This window comes from Aspergillus mulundensis (assembly GCF_003369625.1).
Source record: "Aspergillus mulundensis strain DSM 5745 chromosome Unknown scaffold_11, whole genome shotgun sequence".
Lineage (NCBI taxonomy): Eukaryota > Fungi > Ascomycota > Eurotiomycetes > Eurotiales > Aspergillaceae > Aspergillus > Aspergillus mulundensis.
Window position 1 is genome coordinate 1,083,042 of NW_020797899.1, and position 26,152 is coordinate 1,109,193.

At 52.8% G+C, this 26,152-nt stretch overlaps 10 protein-coding genes across 10 annotated transcripts; 6 read left to right on the forward strand and 4 right to left on the reverse strand.

The window, feature by feature from the left end:
• Positions 1–582: 582 nt before the first annotated feature.
• DSM5745_09241 (putative copper amine oxidase) lies at positions 583–2,762 on the forward strand (the record flags this gene model as incomplete). Its single annotated transcript, XM_026751257.1, has 4 exons — positions 583–914; positions 971–1,547; positions 1,598–2,568; positions 2,624–2,762. The coding sequence occupies 4 exons, from the start codon at positions 583–585 to the stop codon at positions 2,760–2,762; spliced, it is 2,019 nt and encodes a 672-aa protein (XP_026600343.1).
• Positions 2,763–3,049: 287 nt separating this feature from the next.
• DSM5745_09242 (transcription factor domain-containing protein) lies at positions 3,050–5,605 on the forward strand (the record flags this gene model as incomplete). Its single annotated transcript, XM_026751258.1, has 4 exons — positions 3,050–3,129; positions 3,179–3,328; positions 3,400–4,099; positions 4,151–5,605. The coding sequence occupies 4 exons, from the start codon at positions 3,050–3,052 to the stop codon at positions 5,603–5,605; spliced, it is 2,385 nt and encodes a 794-aa protein (XP_026600344.1).
• A 607-nt stretch (positions 5,606–6,212) lies between these two features.
• Positions 6,213–7,119, reverse strand: DSM5745_09243 (glycoside hydrolase family 43 protein; the record flags this gene model as incomplete). The annotated part of the gene is made up of 3 exons (XM_026751259.1): positions 6,213–6,643; positions 6,703–6,773; positions 6,827–7,119. 3 exons carry the CDS (start codon positions 7,117–7,119, stop codon positions 6,213–6,215), a joined length of 795 nt encoding a protein of 264 aa, XP_026600345.1.
• A 921-nt stretch (positions 7,120–8,040) lies between these two features.
• Positions 8,041–9,110, forward strand: DSM5745_09244 (arabinan endo-1,5-alpha-L-arabinosidase; the record flags this gene model as incomplete). The annotated part of the gene is made up of 3 exons (XM_026751260.1): positions 8,041–8,307; positions 8,362–8,838; positions 8,889–9,110. The coding sequence occupies 3 exons, from the start codon at positions 8,041–8,043 to the stop codon at positions 9,108–9,110; spliced, it is 966 nt and encodes a 321-aa protein (XP_026600346.1).
• A 1,027-nt stretch (positions 9,111–10,137) lies between these two features.
• On the reverse strand, positions 10,138–10,497 carry DSM5745_09245 (uncharacterized protein; the record flags this gene model as incomplete). The annotated part of the gene is made up of 3 exons (XM_026751261.1): positions 10,138–10,162; positions 10,215–10,329; positions 10,383–10,497. The coding sequence occupies 3 exons, from the start codon at positions 10,495–10,497 to the stop codon at positions 10,138–10,140; spliced, it is 255 nt and encodes an 84-aa protein (XP_026600347.1).
• Positions 10,498–12,066: 1,569 nt separating this feature from the next.
• On the forward strand, positions 12,067–12,510 carry DSM5745_09246 (CFEM domain-containing protein; the record flags this gene model as incomplete). Its single annotated transcript, XM_026751262.1, has 2 exons — positions 12,067–12,388; positions 12,440–12,510. 2 exons carry the CDS (start codon positions 12,067–12,069, stop codon positions 12,508–12,510), a joined length of 393 nt encoding a protein of 130 aa, XP_026600348.1.
• Positions 12,511–12,826: 316 nt separating this feature from the next.
• On the reverse strand, positions 12,827–13,416 carry DSM5745_09247 (uncharacterized protein; the record flags this gene model as incomplete). Its single annotated transcript, XM_026751263.1, has 3 exons — positions 12,827–13,003; positions 13,069–13,139; positions 13,194–13,416. The coding sequence occupies 3 exons, from the start codon at positions 13,414–13,416 to the stop codon at positions 12,827–12,829; spliced, it is 471 nt and encodes a 156-aa protein (XP_026600349.1).
• A 4,542-nt stretch (positions 13,417–17,958) lies between these two features.
• DSM5745_09248 (uncharacterized protein) lies at positions 17,959–21,372 on the reverse strand (the record flags this gene model as incomplete). Its single annotated transcript, XM_026751264.1, has 1 exon — positions 17,959–21,372. One exon carries the CDS (start codon positions 21,370–21,372, stop codon positions 17,959–17,961), a length of 3,414 nt encoding a protein of 1,137 aa, XP_026600350.1.
• A 1,471-nt stretch (positions 21,373–22,843) lies between these two features.
• DSM5745_09249 (uncharacterized protein) lies at positions 22,844–24,144 on the forward strand (the record flags this gene model as incomplete). Its single annotated transcript, XM_026751265.1, has 3 exons — positions 22,844–22,885; positions 22,941–23,511; positions 23,627–24,144. 3 exons carry the CDS (start codon positions 22,844–22,846, stop codon positions 24,142–24,144), a joined length of 1,131 nt encoding a protein of 376 aa, XP_026600351.1.
• Positions 24,145–24,923: 779 nt separating this feature from the next.
• On the forward strand, positions 24,924–26,128 carry DSM5745_09250 (isopenicillin N synthase family dioxygenase; the record flags this gene model as incomplete). Its single annotated transcript, XM_026751266.1, has 3 exons — positions 24,924–25,232; positions 25,295–25,363; positions 25,409–26,128. 3 exons carry the CDS (start codon positions 24,924–24,926, stop codon positions 26,126–26,128), a joined length of 1,098 nt encoding a protein of 365 aa, XP_026600352.1.
• Positions 26,129–26,152: the final 24 nt, after the last annotated feature.

The following is a 26,152-nucleotide window of genomic DNA, read 5'->3' on the forward strand; positions in this document are numbered from 1 at the left end:
CGGGGGTCACTTTATGCTCTTTCATATTGGCCTAGACTGTCAATTGATAGATAGTTGTGCTGTGATTGGCATTGGGGAAAATGACTTCCACCTGTCAGAAATAAATAAAGGCAGGATTGGAGGTGACAGAGTACTCGGTAGTAGGTGCCTCCGGAGCAGTCGTACCTACTGTTGAAATATTCAATCAACAACGCGGTACAGCAGCAAGATGAATCATACATTAAATTCCCTCCTATCTTTATTTATGCCAATAGAATTTACGTGATATTCAACTTAACATTGCTTCAAGTTGCCCTTGTCCAGCCATACCCCGCAAAACCCTCTATCGGAGAAGCAGGTATCACTTATCATTATCAACTTATCAGCACTGCTAAGGACATGGCATGACCTGGACCCGAGCTCTATACCGCATCCAGCAGGTCCAGCCGACTCCTCTCACGTTGTTTGTGCGGAGGTCGGAAGATTCCGCAGTTTCCGAGCATTCCGAGGTCGCATAATTTACGCCTCTCAGTCTCAGATACAAAACGACTGCTTCCCCTCATCAAAGAAGTTGTTCAATCAACCATCCTCACAATTACTACCATGGCTCCTCATCCCCTCGCCATTCTCTCCGAGGAGGAGATCAACCTTGCCCGCGACATCGTCGTTGCCCAGCACCCCAACACTGTCATTGATTTCCGAGAGATCTTTCTTCAAGAGCCTCCGAAAGGCCAGCTCCTCGAGTTTCTTGCCCTTGAACATGCCGGCCGCCTGAGCCCGACGTCACCTCGTCCCCCTCGCCTGGCTCTTTGCCAGTATGATGTTATTGGAGCGGACCGTGTCCCCTCATACGAGGAGACTGTGGTAGATGTTGTTGCATCGAAGAGTGTCAAGCATACTATTGTTGGAAAGCAGCACCATGCAGCTCTAACACTGTACGTTGATGCACCTGCCTGCTTTGGTTCTGTGATGTTCGCTAACAACCTTGTAGGAGCGAGTTCGACACGCTAGTAGAACGTTGCTTCGCCTCACCACTGTTCAAAGAAGCCCTCGCCGAGTTCGACCTACCAGAAGGCTTTGAGGTTGTTATTGAGCCCTGGCCCTATGGTGGTCTTGACCTTGCCGAGCCGAATAGACGGTTCTTCCAAGGACTGTGCTTCGCCCAGGATGCGACGAAGAAGAACGCCGATGCCAACTTCTACTCCTACCCTCTCCCGCTCATTCCCGTCATGGACGCCCATACACAAGAGATCATCCGAATTGACCGTCCGGCCACGGGTGGCAAGGGTGATGGATTGAGGGAACAGACTTTCAAGCGCGACATCATCGGACATTGTAAGGCGTCAGACTACGTGCCTGAACTGCTCCCCGAAGGCACTCGTAAGGACCTCAAGCCACTCAACGTGATCCAGCCTGAGGGCCCTTCGTTCCGCATTACCAACGAGTCACTGGTCGAATGGCAAAAGTGGCGTTTCCGTGTTGCTTTCAACCCTCGTGAGGGTGCCACTATCCACGACGTGTGGTATGATGGCCGCAGTGTCATGCACCGCTTGAGTATTAGCGAAATGGTGAGTTATTCTGATAAGATAAAAAGAAATAGCTGACTTTTGATGGTTAGACCGTTCCATATGCCGACCCTCGCCCTCCGTACCATCGTAAGCAGGCTTTCGACTTTGGCGATGGTGGTGGTGGAAACATGGCTAACAACCTGTCCATCGGCTGCGACTGTCTCGGAGTCATCAAGTACTTTGATGCTGTCATCACAGGCGCGGATGGAACTGCCCAGAAGCTACCCAATGCCATTTGTCTGCACGAGCAGGATAACGGCATTGGCTGGAAACACTCCAACTGGAGGACAGGCCGCGCTGTGGTGACCCGCCACCGTGAGCTGGTTGTCCAGTTTATTATCACCCTTGCAAACTACGAGTACATCTTCGCCTACAAGTTCGACCAGTCCGCCGGTATCACGGTGGAGGCGCGTGCGACGGGTATCTTAAACGTCGTCAACATCGATGCCGGAAAGGTCAGCGAGTACGGTAACGTGGTTAGCGGAGGTGTCCTGGCCCAGAACCACCAGCACATCTTCTGTGTGCGTATTGATCCAGCCATCGATGGGGCCAAGAACTCGGTTCAGGTTGAAGAATCCCGCCCAGTTCCCATGAACGAAGCCACCAACCCTAACGGCAACTTCTACAAGGTCAACACCGAGACAGTAGAGAGGGCGTGCTACTTTGACGCTGCGCCTGACTTGAACCGCACAGTCAAGATGGTCAACCCCCACAAGATCAACCCCATCAGCCAGAAGCCCGTTGGATACAAGTTCATTCCGCTGGCCACCCAAAAACTGCTGGCAGACCCTCAGTCCATCCAGGCCCGGCGAGCGCAATTCGCACAGCACCACGTTTGGGTAACCAAGCACCAGGACGGCGAACTCTATGCCGGTGGTCGCTACACGCTCCAGAGTCAGGACGAAGTGGATGGTGTGTCAGATGCCGTCAAGCGTGGCGACAACGTGGCCGATACTGATGTGGTCGTCTGGAGTACTTTTGGCATTACGCACAATCCTCGTATCGAGGACTGGCCTGTCATGTAAGCATTTCCTCTTCAAGCTCTATAAACTCTGCAAATGCTAACAACAGATTAGGCCCGTGGAAATCTTCCAGCTCATGATCCGACCGGCCGACTTCTTCACGGCCAACCCATCTTTGGATGTGCCCTCATCGAAGAATGAGGCGTCAAGAGTCGTCGGCAAATCGGAGTGTTGCCGGATTGCCCAGCTCTAAGAGTTGAAAAACTAGATTTAATGTATGATAACGATATAATGTATATAGCTGCGTTTCCAAATAATGTACCTTATGTGCATAACTATGACCGCATAACTCCGTCCTTAATTCCGCACTCCCAGCTGCCTCGGAACCCAATCCGACCTCTTTTCTCTTCCATCTACAACCTTCCGAACACCAGCTGCGGCAAACTCTTCCGGCATGATGAGATCTCAAATACTCTAAGGCTTAACAGGTGGAGTAGCATCTGATAGTCAGGATCGTCTTGGCTCGCTTCCTCTCGCACAATGGAGAGCTCATCCAAGAGGTCGAGCCCCTCGGAACCGCCTCGGAGCAGAAAACGAGCCAAGTACACCCAGCTGGCCTGGTACGTTCCTAAATACTACTCTTCCTCGTTTCGTTGTTAATGGCCAAAGTAACGAATGCAAGCGCCGAAAATTAAAATGCGACGGCAAACCGGTCTGCTCGCGATGCGTCCGCCAGAACGCCCAATGCATCTACACCCCTAGCAGCCACGCCTCGACTAATACCCCCGCTTCTCCGACGGGCGAGAGCCGCAATGACGGGTGAGTCAACTTGTTCAAGATCGAGTGGTACGGGGTCTGAGTTGTCGCAAGCTAACTTTTCCTGATGCTAGGCTCTCGAACAGGTTTAGGACAGTCGACCAGCAGATCGAGGCCCTGCACCGCGAGATGCGGGCCATGTCCGCGCGCATGCGCGAGCTCGAATCCGCGTCCGCTACGCCCAGTGCTAGCAACATTCCTTCCGTTTCATCGTCGTCTGTTAGCGCTGGGCTGCAGCGGATCATGAACCGACCGGTTTCCCCGGACTACGTGGGACCGACGAGTGCGGAGTTTGGAATCATCCCGCGACAGAAGCCTGTGGCCGCGGCCGGGGCGGATGAGAGCGATGTTGAGGAGTCGGAGTCAACGTCTGCGCCTAGTCCGGCCGCAGTGTCGGATGTTGAGGCGATTTCTAATGATCCGCTCGGATGCTTGGGGAAGGAAGAAGCCCTGCGGTTGGTGACGGTCTACGAGAACAATGTGGGTGTCATGTACCCATGTATCGACCTTGATAGCGTACGGAGCTATGTAAATGATTACTATAAAGATGGGAACGGGATGGGACCAACGCCGCCTGGGATGACGGATCAAGATTGGTTCTTTGCCAGGGATGTCGAGGTGCTGAAGATACTGCTGGCCACGGCCTTGTTGGCTGAATCCCATGGCCGGAGTGAGCGGGCTGCGGTTCTGGCTGATAGCGTCGAGGACCGGTTTGCAACGCGTGTGAAGATCCCCGAAGTTGACATGAAGGAACTGCTTATCTTGACTTTGCTGGTATGTTCTCATCTCACGAAGGTCGTTAGAAGTGCTAACATGAACTGACAGTCCATCTTCCACTCCTACCGAGATGACGAAGTTATCTCCTGGCGCATTATTGGTATGGCCGTCCGAGGATCTATGCAACTTGGTCTCCACAGACAAGAAACCTGGCTCCGAACCGGCGGCGTCTTTCCCGGCGACCTCCAGTGGAACTTCGCTAGCCGCCTGTTCTGGTGCATCTACGTCCTCGACCGCAAATGGTCTTTTGGAACCGGTCTCCCTTTTGCAATTCAAGACTCAGACATGGACACAAACCTGCCTGAGCCCGGCGCCGCAACCCCATATCTAACCTGCATGATCAACTATGCGCGTCTGAGCACTAAGATCTGGGGCCTTGTCATGGGCTGGCGCAGCAGACCCAAAGCCGCAACGTCGGATTACTGCTCATACCTAGACTTCCAAGTCCAACAATGGATCCAGTCAATCCCGCGAGAACTCCGCTTTGATCCGGATCCTCCCACTACCCCCGGGACAAACAATGAGAGTGCAGACCACGACTCAGCTGGCCGCTCCAACACCACTATGCTCCAGGTCCTCTTGGCCTTGCAAGCAAACCAACTCCGCATCCTCGTCTACCGCCAAAACCTCCTGTCCACAGAGAGCATAGAAACAAACGCACCTGGCGCACTGGTCGCCGTTGAAACCGCAAAGTCAACCGTCCACATGCTCGACTACTTCTCCCGCGTCTCGGATATCTACTTCCAGCGGCCAGAGCCGTTCAATTATTTCCTGATTTCGGCCCTAGCCGCATTATTTCTCGCGGTGCTTCATGCTCCAGCAAGGTTCAGCCAAGTTTGCAGGAATGAGTTCTATGCGGCAGTTGATATGGTGCGACGGTCGAGCACCAGGGCGCATACGAGTCGGCGCCTGCAGAAAATCATCCGGAGCCTAAAGCTTATCCGACTAGGGCTCGATGTGCCGGGGAGGAAATTGCAGCAACAACAAACACCAGGGAATCAGCAGACGCCAGCTCGTCCCGGGGGAAGCGAACTCGGACCCGGATCCGTGTCCAGGACAAGGAATAGCAGTATAGCTACACCCTCGCTCAGCCACGTTACCCCTTCTGCTTCTGCTCTCTACGGTCAAGACCAAGACCATGGCCATGGCCATGTCCAACACCAGCATCAGCGCCTCACAAACCCCAATTCCAACATCCTCACGCCCCAGCCCTCAGCCTCGCATAGCCACGCGCTCTGGCCCATCACCTCCCCACAGACATCAACCTGGGTTGACGAAAACAGCTGCGAGGATCTAACCAGTTTCTTTGAGATGGCGGGCGGGCTATACTTCGATCCAAGGATTGATCCGACCCTCGGCACGGAGGACGGGGCTGGGTCTGCGGCTGTGACTGGTGATGGGGTTGGGAACGAGTTGCCCTCGCAGGGCGCGCTTAGTGATGCACTGGGGGCGTTTGAGGCGGAGGATGAGGCGCTTACGAGGGTTATGGCGGGGTTGTTATAGACTGAATTCCCTCTTGGAAAGGATGGATTGGATATATACAACTTGGCCGGGGTATAGGAATGGGTCTACGCAAGACTCCCGAGTTACAGAGCCTGCTTGTCTATTGCCAACGAGTCTATGATGCATGATCGTGGTCTATTTATTGACTTATGATCGAAGTTTGACACGAAGAGAGCTTTCGCTGTTTCAAAGCCGTTTAGTTCGAGATCTCGTTATATACAGATCAAAGTGGTATGTGTTTTGGATAAGAAACGTGGTGATGAAGGGCTATATTGTGGACCACGAGGTTCGCTCGCAGTCATCTACAAACCCGTCCGCTTGTACGGAGCATGATGGATAAATCAAGCAGGCTCTCCGGACGGGCCCTCCAGCACGGTCCCAACTGGAGGCGCGACACCCAGATCCGGATATCCATCAGCAGTCCAGTCCACGCGCTGCGCGGCCGTGTACCGGTTCCCATCGCAAGCACCCTCCGCAATCGGAGTGGCATGGTAGATATTCCAAATCTCCGTGCCGTCGGGGCTAGTGAAGAAACTACAAACACTCATTAGCGCCATCATCAAACCAGAACGACGGGATACCCGCGGCAAAAAATGAGGGGCTCATACTAGTTATGTCCAGTCCCGTAGTTCCCATCCGCCGAAACGAACACCGGTCCATCGGACTTCGTCCAAGAGCTTTGCTCCAGCGGGTCCCCGAACCCATCGTACTCCAGCAGGGCGAGCGAGTAGTTTGCCGTCCAGCAGTAGCTCGCCGAGTACGCGACCCAGATGCTGCCGTCGTGGTAGAGGGGCGCCGCGCCCTCGTTCACGGGCGCGCCGACGGTCTCCCAGGGCTCGAGGGGCTCGGAGAGAATGTGTGTTTCGCCGATTGTGGAGGGCGTGTCGAGCGTTGCGATGCAGTTGCATTGGATGCCGTTGGCCATGCATGACCAGATCAGGTAGTTTTGGTTGGCGATTGTGAGGACTGTCCCGTCGATGCCCCATTCTGGCGTTACTTGCGCGAGGTAGCTGTAGGAGTCCCAGGGGGAGGAGCCGCCTGGTAGATGGGTTAGTTTGGGATGCTGAAAGCGTGGGTGGTTATGGGTCGGAGCATACCCTGGAGGACATGGACGTGCTGGTTGTCGACGCTGTCACCGCTGGTGCCGGCGGTGTAGTACAGATACCAACTGTGGTGCGTGTTAGTCTTACCAGATTCTCTCTATTAAAGGGTTATACATACATTCCGTCAATCTGGTGGAACTCGGGCGCCCACAGATGGCAGCATCGGCTGGGCTCGGTATCGCTCCATACAACCTGCACCTCGCCGGTCTTCAGACCCTCGAGCGTGGTAGCTCGGGTAATCTGGACATCGGACCAGGTCGTCGTGGTCAGGTAGTAGTACCCATCCACATAGACCATGTACGGGTCACTGCCATTGGGGTCCTTGAGCGGATTTGAAAAGGAAGCGGCATCAGCCCCGAGGAGGAGAAGGCTGGTTCCGAGGAAGCGGAGGGCGCCTCGAAGGGAAAACATCTTGCGGATTGATTGGCCTGGTTGCCTGCCGACTTAATCTTGAAATATCAAGGGGCAGGATCCGACGCAATCATCCTTTATACTCTTCCGTTTGTGATATCATCTCTCCGGCGGCGGGCACGATTGGTGGAAAAGACGTTGCAGCAAGAGGTGATGGGGAGAGTCTTGTCATTCCTCATCAGGCTTGTCTCCGACGAGCCAAGACGTCCCATCGACATATACTTGCTGCAGCGCCTCTCCTCTCCGGTGGTGCTGCATCTGCCTCGGTTAAGAGTGTGACTGGCGACTGTTTTTAACCGGCGTCTGCGTCTTCTTCAGCACCCCGCATTTTCTCCGCGATCGACGCGGTGGCGGTCGATTCGGCACTTATCCCTGCTTCAGAGTGCAGGGAGTGAAGTTGTAACTTTGATGCCTAAGATATGATGCTGTCACATCCCGTTCCCAATTCAGCCAAGCAGTTCTTGTGATGCTCCGAGTGGAGATTGAGATAACGACTTGAAACACTCGCCGTCCAGGGTATACTAAGGGTCCAGCCACGAGGTTTCGCACTCAAACGCACTGAGGCAGATTTAATCTATGTCGCGAAAGTGGCGCTGTCAGCAGCCTCAACTGAGGCGATACGTATCGCTATATCCGGACGTGTCCCGTGAAGCCCAGGAGTCTTGGGTGTCAGGTACCGGACCAGGTCCACCGGAGTTGCTCTTGGTTAGAGCGCATACCTATTTTGTTAATATATCCAAGAGACTATTGTTTGACCAGAAGCGAGAGAGAAGCATGTGGGTATCTTCCACAAATAGCTGCACACTGGGCTCACCCCTGTGCTTGGTGGTTTGCGTATATAACCGGGTCCTCTGCTGCAGAAAGAGCATTGCATGATATCCCTCCCGCCGGAGTACCTAAGAGACCTGCCTTGTCATCGCCATGCATCTGCCCATTCTTGCAGCTTCGACGTCCCTCCTTGTGGGCGCGGCCTATGGCTATGCTTCTCCTGGAGCATGCTCCGGTGCGTGCAACATTCATGACCCGGCTCTGATCCGCCGTGAGTCCGATGGGAAGTATTTCCGCTTCTCGACCGGAAACAAGATCTCTTATGCGTCTGCTTCGTCTATCCAGGGTCCATGGACAGTGCTAGGGTCCGTGTTGCCGGACGGTTCGTCGATCGATCTGCCCGGAAATGACGATCTTTGGGTACGTGATCTGCAGTCAATCACCCCAAAAAATGCTAACATCACATATTCGTAGGCTCCTGATGTCCAGCTCGTCAACGGTGTTTACTATGCACTCTATTCAGTCTCGTCGTTCGGCTCTCAAAACTCTGCGATCGGCCTCGCGACTTCTGACACCATGGACCTCAACTCCTGGACGGACCACGGCTCGACAGGCGTCCGATCCGATTCCTCAAAGCCATACAATGCCATCGACGGCAACCTTTTCAATGACGGCGGAAGCTGGTACATGAACTTCGGTTCATTCTGGGGCAACCTCTACCAAGCGCCCATGAAATCCCCTCCCACATCTGTCGCCTCCGCATCATACCAGATCGCATACCAGCCGGCCGGCGAGCACGCTGTTGAAGCCGCATATTTGTACAAATATGGCAACTACTACTACCTCTTCTTCTCGGAGGGCAAGTGCTGCGGTTACGACACCTCCATGCCGGCTGCTGGGCAGGAATATAAGATCAAAGCATGCCGCTCGTCATCGGCCACTGGTGGCTTTGTAAGTTCTCCAGTTGATATGCTCCGTCGAAACAAGCTAACCGCGTCTAGGTCGATGCAAATGGTGTATCCTGCACTAACGGTGGTGGAACTGTTGTGTTGGAGAGTCACGACAACGTCTATGGTCCCGGAGGCCAAGGAGTTTTCACCGACCCGACCCTCGGTCCTGTGCTGTACTATCATTACGTCGATACCAACATTGGCTATGGCGATGGCCAGAAGCTCTTTGGATGGAACGCCATTGACTTCTCAAGCGGATGGCCTGTTGTGTAAATGCCGGTCCCGGGGTCTCTTGAGGGCGAAAGGCCGGAGCTCGTGTAAATATAGCTGTTATGGAGGCAAACTGAAAGCGTTTTGATATAGGCGGACAATCGTTCTGGGGACAAGTTTGTAGTTGCAACCCTGGTAGTTGCAGAAGCTGAATCGTCGTCGTAGCTCGAAGATAGCGTGTGGAGCTGTGGACCAAACCCCTTTTCCGCTCCAGCTAGCACTCCGGAGTTCGTGTCTCGATAGTAGATATGGTACCCTACCGGCACCTCATCTCGTCCTGGTCGGACTCCAGTAATCGGTACTCGACTAGAGTTTGTAGAATCCATGGAACTCCGGTTCTCGTCCTGATGAGGAATAACCAGTAAGCCTTAGACCACCAGAATTCCGAGATTGCAGACACTATTCAGTGCCTAAGATCCGGCCAAGCTTCTCCATTTCCTAAACACCTCAACTTTGGCGAATCTCGGAGGTCCGCCGTCCTCGGTGACTTCTTTCGAGTTGTGGCTGACTTCTCGGCAAAGTGGGATCATCGGTGTTTCTGAGGGCTGCTGAAACAGGAGTCTCTGAGGAGAGATGAGCCGTTGTCAACTTGAAGGATGGATGAATGGGCTGTGTTCTGTGTGCCTTCAGTGTCCTGGGTGAGCGCACTTCCGCACCGCTCGAATCCAGTTCTGGTGTATGTAGCACTTGGTAAACGTCTTGCGAACGACTCCATCAGGGCGGCCGGGTGTGCCGAGGATTTGCAAGGTGAAATTGGTCCTAAAAGGTAGAACTGAAGCAAAGATGAAGCTGGGAGGTCGACGTGTTGACGCCGGAAGGGAAAGCACAGCATACACGTGATCGAACCATTGGCAATAGAGGAACATGGACAAAACCAAGGATGTTTGGGATAGTATGAGTCTGCTCATCGACATCGTTCATTATGGAAGACAGGTTTTACTGCACATCAAAATACATCGAGGTATCGCCGTAGCCTCGTACTAAGTACATCACATAGAGTTCATATCACATAACTTCGAGAGATCCAGAATTAATGAGATCCAGGCATGTTGTGACTACCCATCTAAATCAATACGTATTCCATCTCGATGCGAGGCAAAGACTCACCCAGTCATGTCATGGAACTTGCCCTTGACTGTGTCGCCGATCTTCTTGTTCATGGGCTTGACTTTCTCGGCATCGTAGTACTTGCCGCCATACTTCTGCTCAGCATCGTTGAGGCCTGTACCCATGTTAGCTGAAGTCCCTATACGAATGTTTTCAGGTGCTGGGTACCTTTGTCAAGATAGTCGGTCTGGCCAGCTGATCCAGTCTGACCACCGCTGGCACCGGTTTGTTTTCCCTGGTGCTGGTCTGAGATGTGAGAGCCGAACTGAGCAAAGTTGTTCATTGTGACTGATTCTTCTGATGACTAGATTGGTGAGATGAGATGGAGGTGTTGTTTTCGAGTCCAAATGCCTTCTTATAGATGGCAGCGCGGGTTAGTCATCCGCAAGACTGACGCAAGAGTCCAACCTGGACTCACCATGATGTAAACCGCCATCATCGACTGGAAATCTCATTGTATTCGCCTTTGTGATTCGCCCGGCCATGGCCTGTCCCATGAGCATGATGAGCTCTTTGGTCGATGGATGGAACTCGCAATGATCGGACTGATCTGCGATTGAGGCGGGGAAACAGCAACGGTGTTGCCTGTTCACCGGGGTGGTCATGACGACAGAGAATCCGAATCAAAGATCGAGGTCAAATATCAGCCGCGCCCTATAAGGCTGGTTAGTGCTGATGAGCTCTCGGCGTAGTGCCAGGACCTGCGCTACGGTAAGTACAGCATGCATGGCGTGCGTTGGGCATGTGTCGCTTGGTATGCTTCCATCTAGATCTAGACAATTGCATCGGTTGACATAAGGACTAGGTGATACACTTTAGAGGAAGCGCATCAAGATTTCAGATATTCTCGTAAAACAGACGGGAATCTGTGATGTCGGAAAAGATGTCGGAATACCTACCCCGCGATCGCAGCTCGGCTAAGAGGACCCCTTTCGACGTCGCGATCGCCATGACTCGGTTCGTCTCCCTTGCGCCTTGAACCAGCGAGACGGAACCAACACTCGCGTGTCATTATTGACAAATGTGATGTGCACTGCTGAAAGGTGCCTACATCGACATCTTGGGGTGGCAGGGACTGGCAAGCAAGGTTCTCGACCGAGAGTGGAGCAAGCGACCAAATTTCAAGCTCGCGAGTCGTGATGAACTCTCTTCCTTGACGATATCCACAATTCCAGGGACCGTTTCTGATGGTTTCGGGCGTCCCTTCCAATCTAAGCACGCTATTTTTGCGCCAGTTCTAGCCCCAGTCGCGGTAGTCAGTTCTTCAGGCTCCAGCCTCGAGTTCAATTCTTGGGACCGATTCATTCGTTCTTGATTCTTTAACGAAAACTTACGAGCCGTCAAGCAACTCGAGAGAACTGTGCGATCATTGTGAGAGTCGAGATCGAGCCGGGACAAGCTCAGACTGTCGAATCGTTTCAGCTTGGTCCCAGGGGCTCGATGCGCGGGCATGTCCCGAGATCGCGGTGGAATTGGCCCCCAAGCTGGCACTAGCTTCATACCCAGAAATTATGCGGACCGTTGATCTGGCATGGATCTGTCTCTGTTTCGCCGATTGTCATCTAATATCTCCCCAGTCCAGCTGATAAGGTTTGAGCTTGAGCAGCGACTCGGGATGTCTGAGTCGGGGGCACGATGCTCTAACAGTCTGTCTAACTGCTCCAGCTCGCTGCCATCCCGAGGAGCCACTGTCAAGCAAAGCTACTGAGCCTCAAATGATTCGCTCAACCCTGGAAATGAGTCCCTCATTGACTCGTGTTGATCCTATAAAACAAGCCTCTTCCCCCATTCCCTCCTGAGTCAAACAGTGAACCCTCTCTACGGCCCTCCATACCAAACCACACCTCCAAAAATGCGCTTCCTCGTCCCTCTCGCTCTCCTCAGCGCCACTGCCACCACGGTTCTGGCCGAAACGGCCCAAGACCTCATTCAAGACTCGCTCCCCCAGTGCCTGCAAAGCTGCGTCGGCAACGTCTTCGAGAACATTTCCGGCTGTGACCTGAGCGACACCGACTGCCTGTGCAGCGCCGGTACCCCGAGCAGCGACACCCTCAGCACCGCGAAGAGCGACCTCACCACATGCATCACGAGTGCCAACTGCACCGCCGCAGAGACGCAGGAGATTGCCAAATTGGACTACAGCTCGCTGATGGATGAGGCCAATAGCCTGTGCAGTAAGTTTCCCTTCTGCAATGTATGCGGAGCGCGTTCTCACATGACCCTAGGTGGTGCTGCCGCCGTCTCTGCCAATGTCGTCCTCGCTGCTGGTGCCATGGCTTTCGCTCTTTTCCTGTAATTCGACGTGCTCTCGATGACATGGACGGAGGATGTCAACTTTCTGATGTTGTTCTGCTTCGAGTTACGCACAATACTAACGCACAATGTACATATACCCTAAGCTGTACTGATATAGACTTTATTCAAACGATATATGAAGACACACATAGTGAGATGTGCCGATTCATGACCTCATAATATAACCCTGACTGATATAAAGTAGACCAGGTAAGAGTCACAACAGACTTAATCCCCAACCATACACCCTAACGCCAATAATCGCCTCCCCAGAAATCCCAGAATATAAAAGTACAAACTCCACCCCTACCCATATCTTACTCCCGATTAACCTTGTCCCAAGCCCCCGCATGCGAGTCCTTACTGAATCTCCCCGACCGAATCTCCTCCTGACCCGCGCGCGAAATCGCTTCGTTCCGACTAACCCCCTCCTCACTACCAAACGTCCTGTCCACGGCGGCGTTTATCCCGCCGCGAAGCCATTCGCCGGCGCCCTGGGCATAGGCATATCAGCAAGTGCCCTGTCATGCAAGGAGATGTCTGTGTGGGTGTGACATACATGGACACTGGCAAAAACACCCCTCACTCCGCTGCCGAGTCGCTCGCCCATGGTGTTTTGCATTGGTGGTCCTGGGTGGTTTAGCTGATGCACCGTACTTTGTCTATCTGGAAAATGGGACGTACTGTCGTCTCCAACTCCGGTGGTATCACGCTGGTACTGGTACTGCTCATGCCCCGCTTCTGGGATGTGGTACTTGAATCCGGTGTCGTGGGCATCGTGACCGTCACGGTTCAGCCCGTGGGTGGGGTTGACGGTGTTGGCCGGGGGTTGAGCCGCAGCGCCTGTTGCGGTTGCGCTCGCAGTCGCCTCGGGGACTTTGTAGTCTGTTGGTGGTTGTTTCTCCATTTTGGTTCTATTGAAGATTGGGTTGTGGATGGCTGGGATTGGAACCTGGTGGGTTGTGGTGATGGTGTTATATCGAGCTGTCGCTCTGTGACGTCACGGCTGATGGGACGGCGTCTTTGGCATCTGACAGGCATACAGAGTGGCTTCTGGTTTGAGGAGGCTTGGGTCTCGTGATGGATGATCATCAGCTCTTGCCGCTACGGCAGTTCCTAGATGGTTGACAGCTTCGCATGACGTCATCCACACCCAGTCAACAACCAGCGCATATATATACAACCACACTGCCACCTACAACCACACACGGAGTATCCGCACCACTCAGAACGGTCATCTTGAAGCGAGAATTGATTTACATTGATACAGATCTGATGGCACCATCTCTTTAGCGTTTGATTCTGTCTCTACATGAGAGCACTTACCAGCTTGAACTTCAGCAAAAAGGACATCCAACATTGGAATCGTCCAATCGGTTGCATGCAACAGGAAGACCATTTGCTTAGATGCTCCAACATAGAGCAAAATAAATGAATGCAATCAACCAATCACAGCCCGGCTAGCTCAATCGGCAGAGCGTGAGACTCTTAATCTCAAGGTTGCGGGTTCAACCCCCGCGTTGGGCTTTATTTTTCCTTTTTGGCATGGCATCGCCTTCCCCGGCCCAGGCCACTGACGAGAGAGAGTGGACTGGGCATGCTCTAGTTGAAAAGTCTATGATTCAAGCCCTGTTACGTGACAATATCTTTCTTTTTATATTCCACTCTCCCGAGAATATGGTGATAAGACCAGGGCTGGGCCTGCCACTTTTGTACTTACCACAGTAAGTCCATGCTCTGAAGCATTCTACCAGGGCTTTAAAAATCCAGGAAGAGCATCCCTACAAAACAACGGTCAAGGCACATTGCCATTCCCGTTACCGCAGGGGCAAAGTCCAAGTTGACCCTAATTCAGCAGATACGATCAGGGTAGAGTCAGCGCAGCACCAACCTACAGTTGCAGCCAAGGATCGAGCAAATTCCACTAAGACACACTATTCCCAATTCATTTCTTAAGCGTTGTTGAATATATTGCATAGGTACTTGCTAATCCCCAACAAATGGGGCGATAGCTCAGTTGGCAGAGCGCCAGACTGAAGACAACTTCATTCTCAAGGTATCTGGAGGTCTCCGGTTCGATCCCGGATCATCCCATGATCTTTTTCTTAGTTTTTGCTTCTCTACACTTACTTCTGTAGGTGGGACTGCCCGCTGGCGGAGCGGGGGCGGGAAGCTTGCCATTCGGAGGAACGCTAATGTTGATTGGAGGAGTGCCGAGGCCAGAGCCAGTCTGTGGGGCGATATAGGAACAGGGACAGCAATTGGCGGGTTGTAAGCCACGGAATCTGTTGGTGGAAATTTGCTGCCCGGTGGCATCGGATGAATCACCCACTGGCTGACAGTATTAGCCCACGGTGTACGGAGTACACTGTACACATGCTACTGTCCATGAAGCCCTGCTGCCCAGGGAGCCCGAGAGCCTGCGTCAGATCCGGGAATACATGACCTTGTCCAAGGAAACCGGAAGACCCGATGTGATGAGAAGGGTACTGGGAGACCAGCCCGCCCATCCCAAGCAAGATCGGCCATCCGGCTTGCGTACAGCCTCCAGATCCAGAACTAGGCCCCACTGGCGGGGACAAGGTATGTTATGGCATGTTAAGGTCAAGATTTGGGGACGCACATCAAGGATAATTGACCTCCAGGCTGAAAGACACACTGTGTACCCAAAGAACATAGGCTGTTACCATAGGCACATGCAATCTGCACTGCTCCAAAAACACAGCAATGCGTGAGAATAAAAAGCATAGTGGCCGTTAAGGTTATATATTCCATGGTGGTGTTGGACGATCTGGAGGACGCTTGCGGCACACTTGGTCAAACTGTCCCTCCAGCTTAAGAGCCAAGAATGCGGCGGACCGGAATGCAGATGGAGCTGCCGTCCCTCACTACTTTTACAGCAGGCATATTCGGTAGTAAAACAGAGTTCGTCAAGGCAAGGGACTGGTGCCGTTTCTTGCGGCTCCATGAGGTGAATAGCCGGGGGGTCATTGCCAAAGGGGTGTTTAGAGCAGTCTGTAGAAAATCAGAGGCCAGAGCAAAAGGACCTGGGGGCTAATCCTTTGAAAATATAGGTAGATGTTAAGCAGTAGATACAAATTGTTCTGATGTTCTTGATAACAGGCGTACCGTAAATGCCCACAAAGCCATAGAAGAAGCCCTAGGTAATGTCTATCCTTCTTACGCAGATCTAACAACAACATAGCCATGTTTATCTTGCATGGGATTGGCTGGAAGCTGCAGAGATCTCATTTGGACATCAACCACAAAACAAGTCAAACTCACCTTATTTTTCCAATCAAGGTCAAGCACGCCGGAGAGACCCTACGGTACTCCTGCGAACCAAGACCGTCCACAAAACTGGTGACGGACTTCAAGTTCTCGCCTACTCCCCCCGGCCTAGTGACTGCTGGACTTTATCTTCTGTCGGTATTAGAAGGTATAGTACGGGGATACGCTTTGGAATCCCGTGTGCGGTTCCAGCTTACCATCCACGCCTACTCCATTTATAGGACTGCCTCCGCCCAACAGACTCACGTCCAGAGCATGGAAGCTACTTGCGTGAAGAAAAAGGTGAAAAAATTCCCCAGAATGAAGTGTATTTGGATTGGTTAGTACTGCTCTTGCGCCAGAAATAATGTGTGAGGGCCGGATTATCATGTTACGCCCTCTGACCGGCCAGAGCTTTAAATAGCATTGGCCTTGCCAACAGCAACCAGTGCTGTATTAGTTGATTTTGGTGGCGTGGATCTATCTACTTTGGCTGGGCGATTACGGTGCCTATGACGGCATTGCTGTCTGGGATGTTGATGGGGTTGAGATTGAATGCGCCTAGGCGGCCTTGAATATGGAGCTCAAATATTGAGAGACGACTGTTCCTCGCTAGTAGAGAAAGACATAATTGCAAGGAATCATGGTGAGCTAAAGGTCTTCCATCAGTCGTCTGCCCAGGTCACTGGCATTGTCAGCGGCTGACATTCGCCGCGGACTGTCCATGGGGTTGGAATATCTCTTACACACGATATTGAGGGAAGTTTGCGCTTGTGCAAAGTTTGAATAGGCAAATAGAGTATTAGCTAACTTTCCTTTGGTATGGCAGGTTCTTTGACAGTCCAGATGCTGCAGAAGTAATCCCGGTCCCAAGCCCTTGTTTTACTTAGCAAACGTTGATTTTGGGATATAACGTTAAATGTTAGCAGGTAAAAACATCTAATGGGGCGATAGCTCAGTTGGCAGAGCGCCAGACTGAAGAACAACTTCATTCTTTACTACGGTATCTGGAGGTCTCCGGTTCGATCCCGGATCATCCCATGTAATTTTTTCAGTTTTTTTTTGCCTTTTGTCAGTGACTTTTCCTTACACATGCAGCTTTTCATTCTTGGAAATCCATCATTGGATTAAGAAGTTTGCTTTAAGTCGTCCTCGGGTGAAATTCAGCCAGCGAGACTATAGAGCTTTTTCCCGATGTTCCAGAAGTGTCGTCGTCGAATAAGATGTCTTCAAGGATTGGAGCTTCGGCTCTTCACCCCAAAAGACGCGGCTTACAGCGCTTTCATCCCAATAACCCTTAGTCTCCTTCCCCTTGGGATGCATGGCAGCAGTGCGTACGCCCTTCTGCGACCTAAAACCTGATTAGGGCGTGTTAACAAGTAGAGACGTCAAGGCAGTAGTTATCTAAGCCAGAATTTGGAAGAGCTTGGATAGACTCCTAGGACATGGTCCACTTGACTCTTGAACACGGGGCATTCTCGACGTTGCTCCGACTACTATTAATAACATTATTGAACCTGGGGTTTGACCAAGTTGTTCTAGGCGGCGGGGAAGTAGATACGGCAGGCAGCATGGATGATTTCAGACGCAGTCTTTTCTAAATAATGCGGACAAGACATGAACTCGCAGCATTCACTTGACAGGGTAGATAAAAAAGGAAACAAACAGGTTGCTAAAGTTGGCTCAAACAGGTGGTAGAAACCCGCTCAACTATAAATAACCCTGTCTGTGTATTGAGGTTGGAGCACGAAGCCTGGACAGGTGGCGCCATTAAGCAAGACAGAACATGATAAAATCTGCAGGCGCGGACATTGACGAAGCTCACTATTTACAGGAGGAAGGATCAGGCAGGTTCTAGATAATTATACCACTCGGAGGATGTCAAAAACGATGCACGCAGCCAACAACATACACATTAATTGGGAAGAGGGGGAACAAAAAAGACATGGGATGATCCGGGATCGAACCGGAGACCTCCAGATACCTTGAATGAAGTTATTCTTCAGTCTGGCGCTCTGCCAACTGAGCTATCGCCCCATTGGATGGCGAAGAGGGCTTATTTTTTGTTATATAACCTTCTTTGTTTAAAACAATGAAGTTATCCACAACTCCACATTCTACTTTTTAAAAGGTACAAAACTCCTGCCGTTTCCGCTGCTGTCGGGCTATCAATTCCAGATTACTCGCCTTCTCCGTAGTCATTGTCTCGCTCGTGTTGCATCCGTTGCATCGGACGCTGTCTGTAGGGACTTACCAAGTGTGGTGGTATCTCATGCGGCATGTTGTACTGTGCGTATTGATTTTGATCCTGGCTGGACTGGAGCCCTGGACCACCACTATAACGCTCAGGCAAGAATGTATTCGCCCCTGCATACCCTGCACTGGCGTCGAAGTCTGATCTCGTCCTCACTTCCTTCATATAATGGTTAAATCCGGTTGCGATTTTGATTGCCGTCTCGAAATGCGAGGCCTTTAGTCTGAGGACAGCATCCGGATCGATTGAACCACGGCCATTGTCCCCGCGGATCTCATGCTTAGCCAGTAGAAGCGCAGTCTCGCAGGTGTTTATGATGTCTCGTCCGTTAAAGCTTTGCATTGCCTTATTCTCTCGAGCACGCTTTATAAACTCCATGATCTCGATATATTCGGCTCTGAACTTTGTCCCGGTGCTGTGGAATCGGTCCTGGATCCCACGCAAAGAGCGCTCGAGCACAGCTTCGACTTGCTCAAGCGTAAATCTAGGGTAGTAGAGCTTCATGTGGATCCGGGATTGGAAGGCTTCATCGAGAACACCGACTCGATTGGTGGTGAGGAAGAGGAGGCCGTTGTGCTTCTCCGTGAGCTGCATGAAGAGCGTGGCCATGATGTTCTGGGACATGTCTTGTGTGCGCGTCGAGAGGAAGGTATCGACATCGTCGAGCAGCATGATGCAGCCCCATCTGTCGGAGAGATGGAATGATTCCTCGAGACTTTTGGCCACTTCGCGAACAGATCCTCCAAGAGTCGCATGGGTTAGACGCAGTAGCGGTCTTTGAACCGATTCCGCAAGACATTCGACCGAAAAGGTCTTCCCAGTCCCTGGGGCTCCATGTAGCAAAACCGTTGTCCCGGCAGTTGCGGGTCCTCTAAGGTCGTCACCCTTGGGATATCCCTCGGAGACTCCTTGACCGGCCACGAAGCTCCTCAGAATCTCCTTATACCCTGGATCAACTATAAGACTGCGGAGGTCTCGGTACTCGTCAACTGCCAGTTCCTTGATTTTATCGACGTCCATTGTTGACCACCGCAGCTCCGGAAGAAGAAAGACTGCGACCCCAGGCGGACATGTTATCAGCACCCCTGGTTTCAAATCATGGGCACCGCTTGGTCGGAATTGATCTGCCAACTCCTGCGCGGTTGGTGTCTCTTCCAAAGGACGGAGCTGTTGGTCAATGACAATTCGAACTGGCCCATGCTTCCCATCAAACTGATTGTAGCTCACTGTGCTTCCCAGTTCCCAGTATCTACGGCCACGAGTGACCAAGGTCTTGCGGACGGCAGTTTCGTCGGGCATGTACCCTGCCGGAATGAACTTCAGCCTGGTGATTTCTTGTTTTCCGCTGAATCGACCAATAGTGAGGCTATGATACTTCTTTGTGAAGTATTTCCCGTTATGATCAACAGACCAAGCGCGTATCTGCAACGGCGCAAAGTCCCCAAAAGGCTGCGGATCCATCCCACTCAGTTCTGCGACGACAAATGCTTGCCAGTGGTCGCCGTTCTTCTGGTATATCACAGTGCCGGACGGGTAAAGGAAGGGAATCTCGTGAAAGCTGACAAGCTTGCATCTTCTCTCCTGTATCTCGATGATCTGGTGCGAGATTAGTTGGGCCTGATCCTCCAGTATGGCTGTTGAGAGGCTCCGACGAAGACCGGGCCGCGGGAAACGCTGGATGGTAAGAGCCTGGTATTCCTCAGGAAGAGTGGACAGAGGTTGGGCAAGAGACGCGGTAAGGAGCACCTTCACCAGCTTGGTCTTGTCCTTTACGAGGTCGTTGAGCTGTGCGAGCATCGCCCCTTCCTCGTGTGCGTCCTCGGCATCCAGGTGGTCAAAGCTGTCAATGATGATGAAAGTGCACTGCGCGCTGACAATTTCCAGGCATTCGACAAGCAGTTTCCAAAGATTTTGAGTGGTTGGTGCGCTCTCACTCGTAAAAGCATGTTTCCTCTTCTGGAGGATGCTTGGATTCCGCTCGATGACTTGGTAAAGCAGAGCCTGGACCAGCGTACTCGGCCTCCTTGCCATTCCTGAGTCGCCGCAGAAGTGTCGAAGGACGAGAGTCGACTCAAAGCTGCCTTCTCCCATCACCAGCAGCGGTATAGCAAAGCACGCATTGAAGTCGGAGCGCCGCAAGACATTGTTCCCTTCAACCCACAGGAGCTGCGAAACATCGGACTCAATCCACGATAGGACTTTCTCTGACCGTAGCAGATTGCGCTGCGTCGATCGGTGGTTCTGCATGCCTGGCGCCTCTTCAATGGCGATCTTACGGCGCTGCGTTTCCTCGTTGTAGTTCTTCAGATCAGCAAAGATCCCTCCGAGTTGATCGAGCATCGTGGACTGGTGCTCATCTGTCTTATCCTCTGTCGGTTCCACTTTCGATCGTGAGAGCGTTGGGTCGTCCTGGACCTGATCGACGTGCTGTCGAACAAGCGATGCCGTCTCACGGATATCTTCCTCCTTGGTGAACTGGATCGAAATGGCATGCAACTGCGACAGAACATCTTCCAGCAAGGCCGTATTAGTATCACTCTTCTCACCCTGCCTTTCCATCAACGCCAACGTCCGCTGGCTCACCTCCAGGTTGACCTGACCAGCTAACAGGCCGTGAAACTGAGCGATGTCCTTGATGTCCACGAACGTCTGTCCGATAGCATCCACCAGTTCTTGGAACCGCTCCCATGGGCTTGAAAGTGCCTTCAGATAGGTTTTCATGCGACTCCGCGTGTAGTGCTTGACTGCTTTGGACAGAAACTTCGTAAAGAGACTATAGGCCTGTCCAACGCGGGCGACAAGATTCTTGGTCGGAATATAAGCAGTGAGGTGATCGATGAGTTCAAACCTCGTCGCAATCTGCTCCAGGTATACCGTCACCTTCTCCTTAAGCTCCTGGTAATTGATCTGCGCCGTGAGAATGATTTTTATACCGCCGTACGCCAACGAAACGTACCCAGGCGCCTGAGCCATCATGGGGTCGAGAATCTGCGAATAGCGGTACACTGCTTCGGACGTTGAAGTCAAGCCTTGCTGGAGCTTCGCCCTGAAGGATCCTTCCTTTGCCTCGGGATTAGCCTCTTTGCTGGCCGTCTGAGCCTCCTTGATCATGTCCATCAGCCGTTGCCGACTCCGCTCGAGCTCATCGTTCTCTTGAACACTGGCATGGGCGAGAAAGGCGTCAACCCTCTTTTGTAACTTGTCCCGCGATATCTGGACTGATTGTTGACTTGTTATTCTCTCCGACCATACCTCCACGCTCCATCTTTGCGCGAGCGCACTGTTCTTGTCTTGGGAGCCATTTGAGTCACGTTTGGTGGGCTGAACCGGACCGGCCATGGTCGAAAACTCTTCGATAGACAGTCTCGAGGATCACGGCATCCGGCATTAAAGACAGATCTGATCCCAGCTGATAGCGGTGGTTATATACAAGCCCCTCCATGCTGACGTGGCGGAGTATACATGCCAAGGAATGGCCTGCATCCAGCTGAAGAGCCCGAGTGCACAACTTCCAGCTGTAAGATTCTCCGATATCAATGAAGCTTAGGACGAGGGATAGTCATGGGGCATCAAGAATTTGTATGGCCTGCAAGGCTGCAGTGATAACATCAGTGCGGTAATTGCAGGCCCTCATACACTCATCTTGGAGCGCGTCCAATGTCGGACGAGAGCGCCATTTGCAGAGGGACGATCGATCATTGGATAGATGGATACAAATCAGGCTGAACAACTGCTAGAATGCTCCTCGGATGGTGACAGACTGGAGGAGAAGCGAAGCTGCCACCATAATCAGTCCTGGGGGTCCAGGAAAATCGACGTGGCGACCTGGACAACTACGCAAAAAGCATGGTTAGCGAGTCTCTCCAGCAACTTCGGCAGATGGACGTACACTCGTTCGACACCTGCTGCGGCGCGGTTGCTTGCCGGCACATGTACACCGGAAGAGTAATTGCTGTTCCTCCGGGGAAGGCTGTCCAAAGTTGCACGTAGTGCTCATAGCCTTGACTGTATCGTGTCCCCTGTTGGTGGAGCCTGTCAGCTCAGTGGAATAGAAGAGGGTCGCCCTGGCTGCTTGCCTTGTTCAGTATCCACGTCGCATTGCCATCAGCGTCGCCAAACCCGTAATGCAATTGCGAGGTGACCGTCGCCTGGGTGGGCTCTGAGAGAGCCCGCAACGCACCGCCGATGGCAACCGCCAGATGGCTAGACAAGGGTTAGTTTCCTGAAGAAACAGGCAAAGGGCTGCGTACGGCTTGTCCGGAACCATGACCGACACCTTCCCAGGCACAGTGAAGGTGTTCACCAAGTGCTCACGGACATAGTGAGAGGCGGCCAAGCCCCCGACCAAAACAATCTTCTGCATGGCTGGGCTCTGCTAATCTAGCAAGCCATTCCCGCTGGAGATTTGTGGCTGGGCAAACCATGGTTCCTGCTGGATCCTTCAATGCATGGGATGTGGCCGTCAGACGGTGCCCTGGCTCCTGGACCAGGAGAGAAAAGGAAACAAAGCGGCGACGGAAAGAGCTGGCGCGATGATGGCATCAAGCCGCTTGAATGGACTGATTCCGCTTTCTGAGTCTCTTGCAGGCTGCAGCGACCGGGACAAAGGGTGCTTTCTGTCATCCGTGTTATCGCCCCCCTGTCTCGACAGACAAATGGCCATGTCTCGGACAAGGACTGCTCTTCCTCCAGCTTCCTTACACCTGGCCATCGCCCACTTTTTCCTCCATCGCTCACTCGTTCTTCTCACACCCTTCTCTCCCTCCCGGTCGCGTTTTCCTGCTCTGTGTTGTGACCTTTTCTCGCCAACATGGGCCGCCCAAAGGGAAAGCGCGCGTCAAAGAGCAACAAGGTAGGCATCTCTCGCGCACCTTGCTGTCCTACTGCTAACCGCTGTTTCTCCGTAGTCTCCTCCTGCGATTATGAAGCGACAGAAAGCCAAAGACAAGGCTTCAAAGCAGGTCGCCGCCCTTTTCAAGACCGAGCTCGAGCCCGATCCCCACGGCCAATACGGCATCCTCAATTACTTCTACAACGAGACTGGCGAGAGCTTGGAGAACCAGGTGAAATGCCTGAAGGAGCGAGTGCGTGATCTGGAGATCTATGTGCGCAACACCATCCGCACGGCGGACTGGTTAGAAGGCGACTTCTTCGAGTGGTCCATCATCCTGCCGCACCACTTCCCATTTGAATTCGGGGCTAACTTTGGCCTCACTTGGAACTTGGCCCAGAACTTCGCCATTGACGACATTGCCGTCCTGTCCAAGCGCCAGAAGCAGCAGGTGGTTGCGTCGTTGGAGGGCTGGCTGGTGCAGGAAGACCTGGACAGCATCCACGCCCGCCTGCAGCCCGGGCTACAGGCCCGCTTGGGCAAGGCCCTGGTGGAGGCGTTCCTGAACAAGACTGTTATTGACATCATGTTCCGACATCCCTTTTGGTATCTTGCCGAGAATGCCGACGAGGCCGACTCGGATGAGAGTGCTTGGGATGGCCCGTCCGCGTTGGGAGTTGCACTGGAAACGCTCCTGTCCAAGTTCGAGAAAGGCAAGTGACTATGGTCCTGTGCATCTTGCAGTTACTGACGCAGATGCAGTCGGAATGGAGTACGCGCAGGTCTGGCGATCCATCACAACGCGCCTCTGCAATTCCGTCCGCATCGCCCAGACCGACGACTATACGCTTGGAAAGGCCATCAAGGCTCGCCGTGACGCCAGATGCAAGGCCCTCGCGGCCGACCTTTTGTCCAACAAGGCCCTTCTTAGTCTTCTTAGCCCTGTTAAGGACCCGGCCCAAAGACTGCACGCCTTTACTATGGTGCTGCAGCAGATATCTCAGTCCGCTGTTGATATGATTGCTCAGATCCCACGCCTTAATTTCCACACCCTTGGGGACATTGGCATGGGCTTCTCGGCGGATATCATGCAGGTTGATTACGACAGCGTCCCGAAAGACGGGCATCGCGTGCTAGGGCTGACGCGACCATACGTCTTTCGGACCATTAATGAGGACGAAGTGGAGGAGGAGATCGTGCTTGTCGCAAAGGCTGAGGCTCTCATTGCGGACAAGATGTCCGATGACGAACGGCGACGGACAAAGAAGCCCAAAGTCTGATTTGGATCATTGACTCTTCCTATGCTGCTGCGCAACGTTTTGTTGGTTCTCATTGTTCTGTTCACCTGGGGTGAGATGGGCCTAATGCACTCTTTGTTCTCTGCTTTTCTGCTGCGCCCCCCGCTCCCTACGTACAGAGGTGTAGAGCCCCCAGTGTAAGCATCCATAGTGACAGGTAGATACGGGTAAAAGCTTACGTTGGAGTATCGGATGCGCCGCATCGCCCAGCAGCGCCATGGGCTCCAAGTTAATTAAGTGACTTGAGATTTATTAAATGGGGCGATAGCTCAGTTGGCAGAGCGCCAGACTGAAGAACAACTTCATTCAAGGTATCTGGAGGTCTCCGGTTCGATCCCGGATCATCCCATCTTTTTTCAGTTTTTTCGACTTTTTGTCGAAATTCATTAAATGGGGCGATAGGTCAGTTGGGAGTAGCGCTAGACTGAAGTCCAACTCCAGTCATTCTATCTAGAGGTCGCCGGTTCAATCCCGGCTCACCCCATTTTCACCCAACCTTTTTTTTTTTTTTTTTTTTCTTTTTTTCATTCATCTCGCTGATACGACCCTGTTGATGCTCTCTTACCAGCTTGGAGAAATGTCCCAAAGAGTTAATAGGTCCTAATAATAATAGTCCTATTTGAGCCGAGCACAGGGAGGCGTCGCGTGAAGTCCGGGGGAATGACGAAACGGCCAGATCGTTGACCCCGCCAAAACACAACTCAACTCATCTGGCCATCTCACCCTCTGCCAGGCCGATTATTATCATCCGACTTATCAAGATGGCCATCCAATCCAATTGCTTCACGGCGATTCCCCTCCTTGACTATTCCTTGACTGCATCCGACAAGCCAGCCTTCCTCGCCGACCTCCGCAATGCTCTGATCAACGTGGGCTTCTTCTACCTCATCAACGCGCCCATCGCGCCGGAAATCAGACACGGCCTCGTCAAAAAGTGCAAAGCACTCTTCGACCTCCCGCTGGAGAAGAAGCTTGAAATTGAGATGGTGAACAGCAAGCACTTTCTCGGCTACTCGCGACTCGGGGCCGAGATCACTGCCCGGAAGCAGGACTACCGCGAGCAATTCGATGTACGTCGACCCTTACGGAGTACGAATTCAGATCCCTCGACGTAGGTACTAACTGACGTTAGTTTGCGACGGAGTTACCAGCGCCCGGGCCAGAGGAGCCCCTGTATAGGAATATTCGCGGCCCAAATCAGGTATTACCACCCTCCTCACAAAGTGACTGCAGCTAATATCGCCAGTGGCCCGACGAGAACGCAATCCCCGGATTCCGCCAATCCGTCGAAGCATACTTGGGCGAGCTGAGCCCAGTGGCGGAGAATTTCCAGCTTCTCATCGCCGAGGCCCTGGATCTGCCCTCGTCAGCACTGAAGCAATTCTTCGACTCCCCCGTGCAGCAGAAGATGAAATTAATCAAGTACCCGCCACCACCCAGCGACGCCGAGTCCCAGGGCGTCGGACCCCATAAGGACTCGGAGTTCCTGACGTTCCTCCTGCAGGCTACACCCCATCACGGCCTGGAGGTGCAGAATAAATCCGGGGGTTGGGTCCCCGCTCCACCAATCGAGGGCTCGCTGGTTGTTAATATCGGGCGCGCCTTGGAGGCCATCACGCGGGGCGTCTGTACGGCGACGACACACCGGGTGAATCTTGCGCCGTCGAATTATGTTGATGCGGATGGGGAGCCGCTGGGGCCGCGGTTCTCAATCCCGGTCTTCCAGGGGATGGGCTTGGATTTGGCGGTTAAGGATATCTCGTTGGAGTTTCCGGAGCATATTAAGGAGTTGGTTGGCGATGGGAAAGCGCGGTCGGATGCGGAGGCTACGTTTAATGAGATATTCCGCGGTCGCACTGGCGAGGGAACGCTCATTCATCGTATTATCAGCCATCAGGATGTCGGGCGGAGATGGTACCCTGAGCTCCTGGCGCGAGCGCTGGGAGAGTATGGAGAACAGGGCTAGGGCCATGGCCAGGGACCGAGTTCT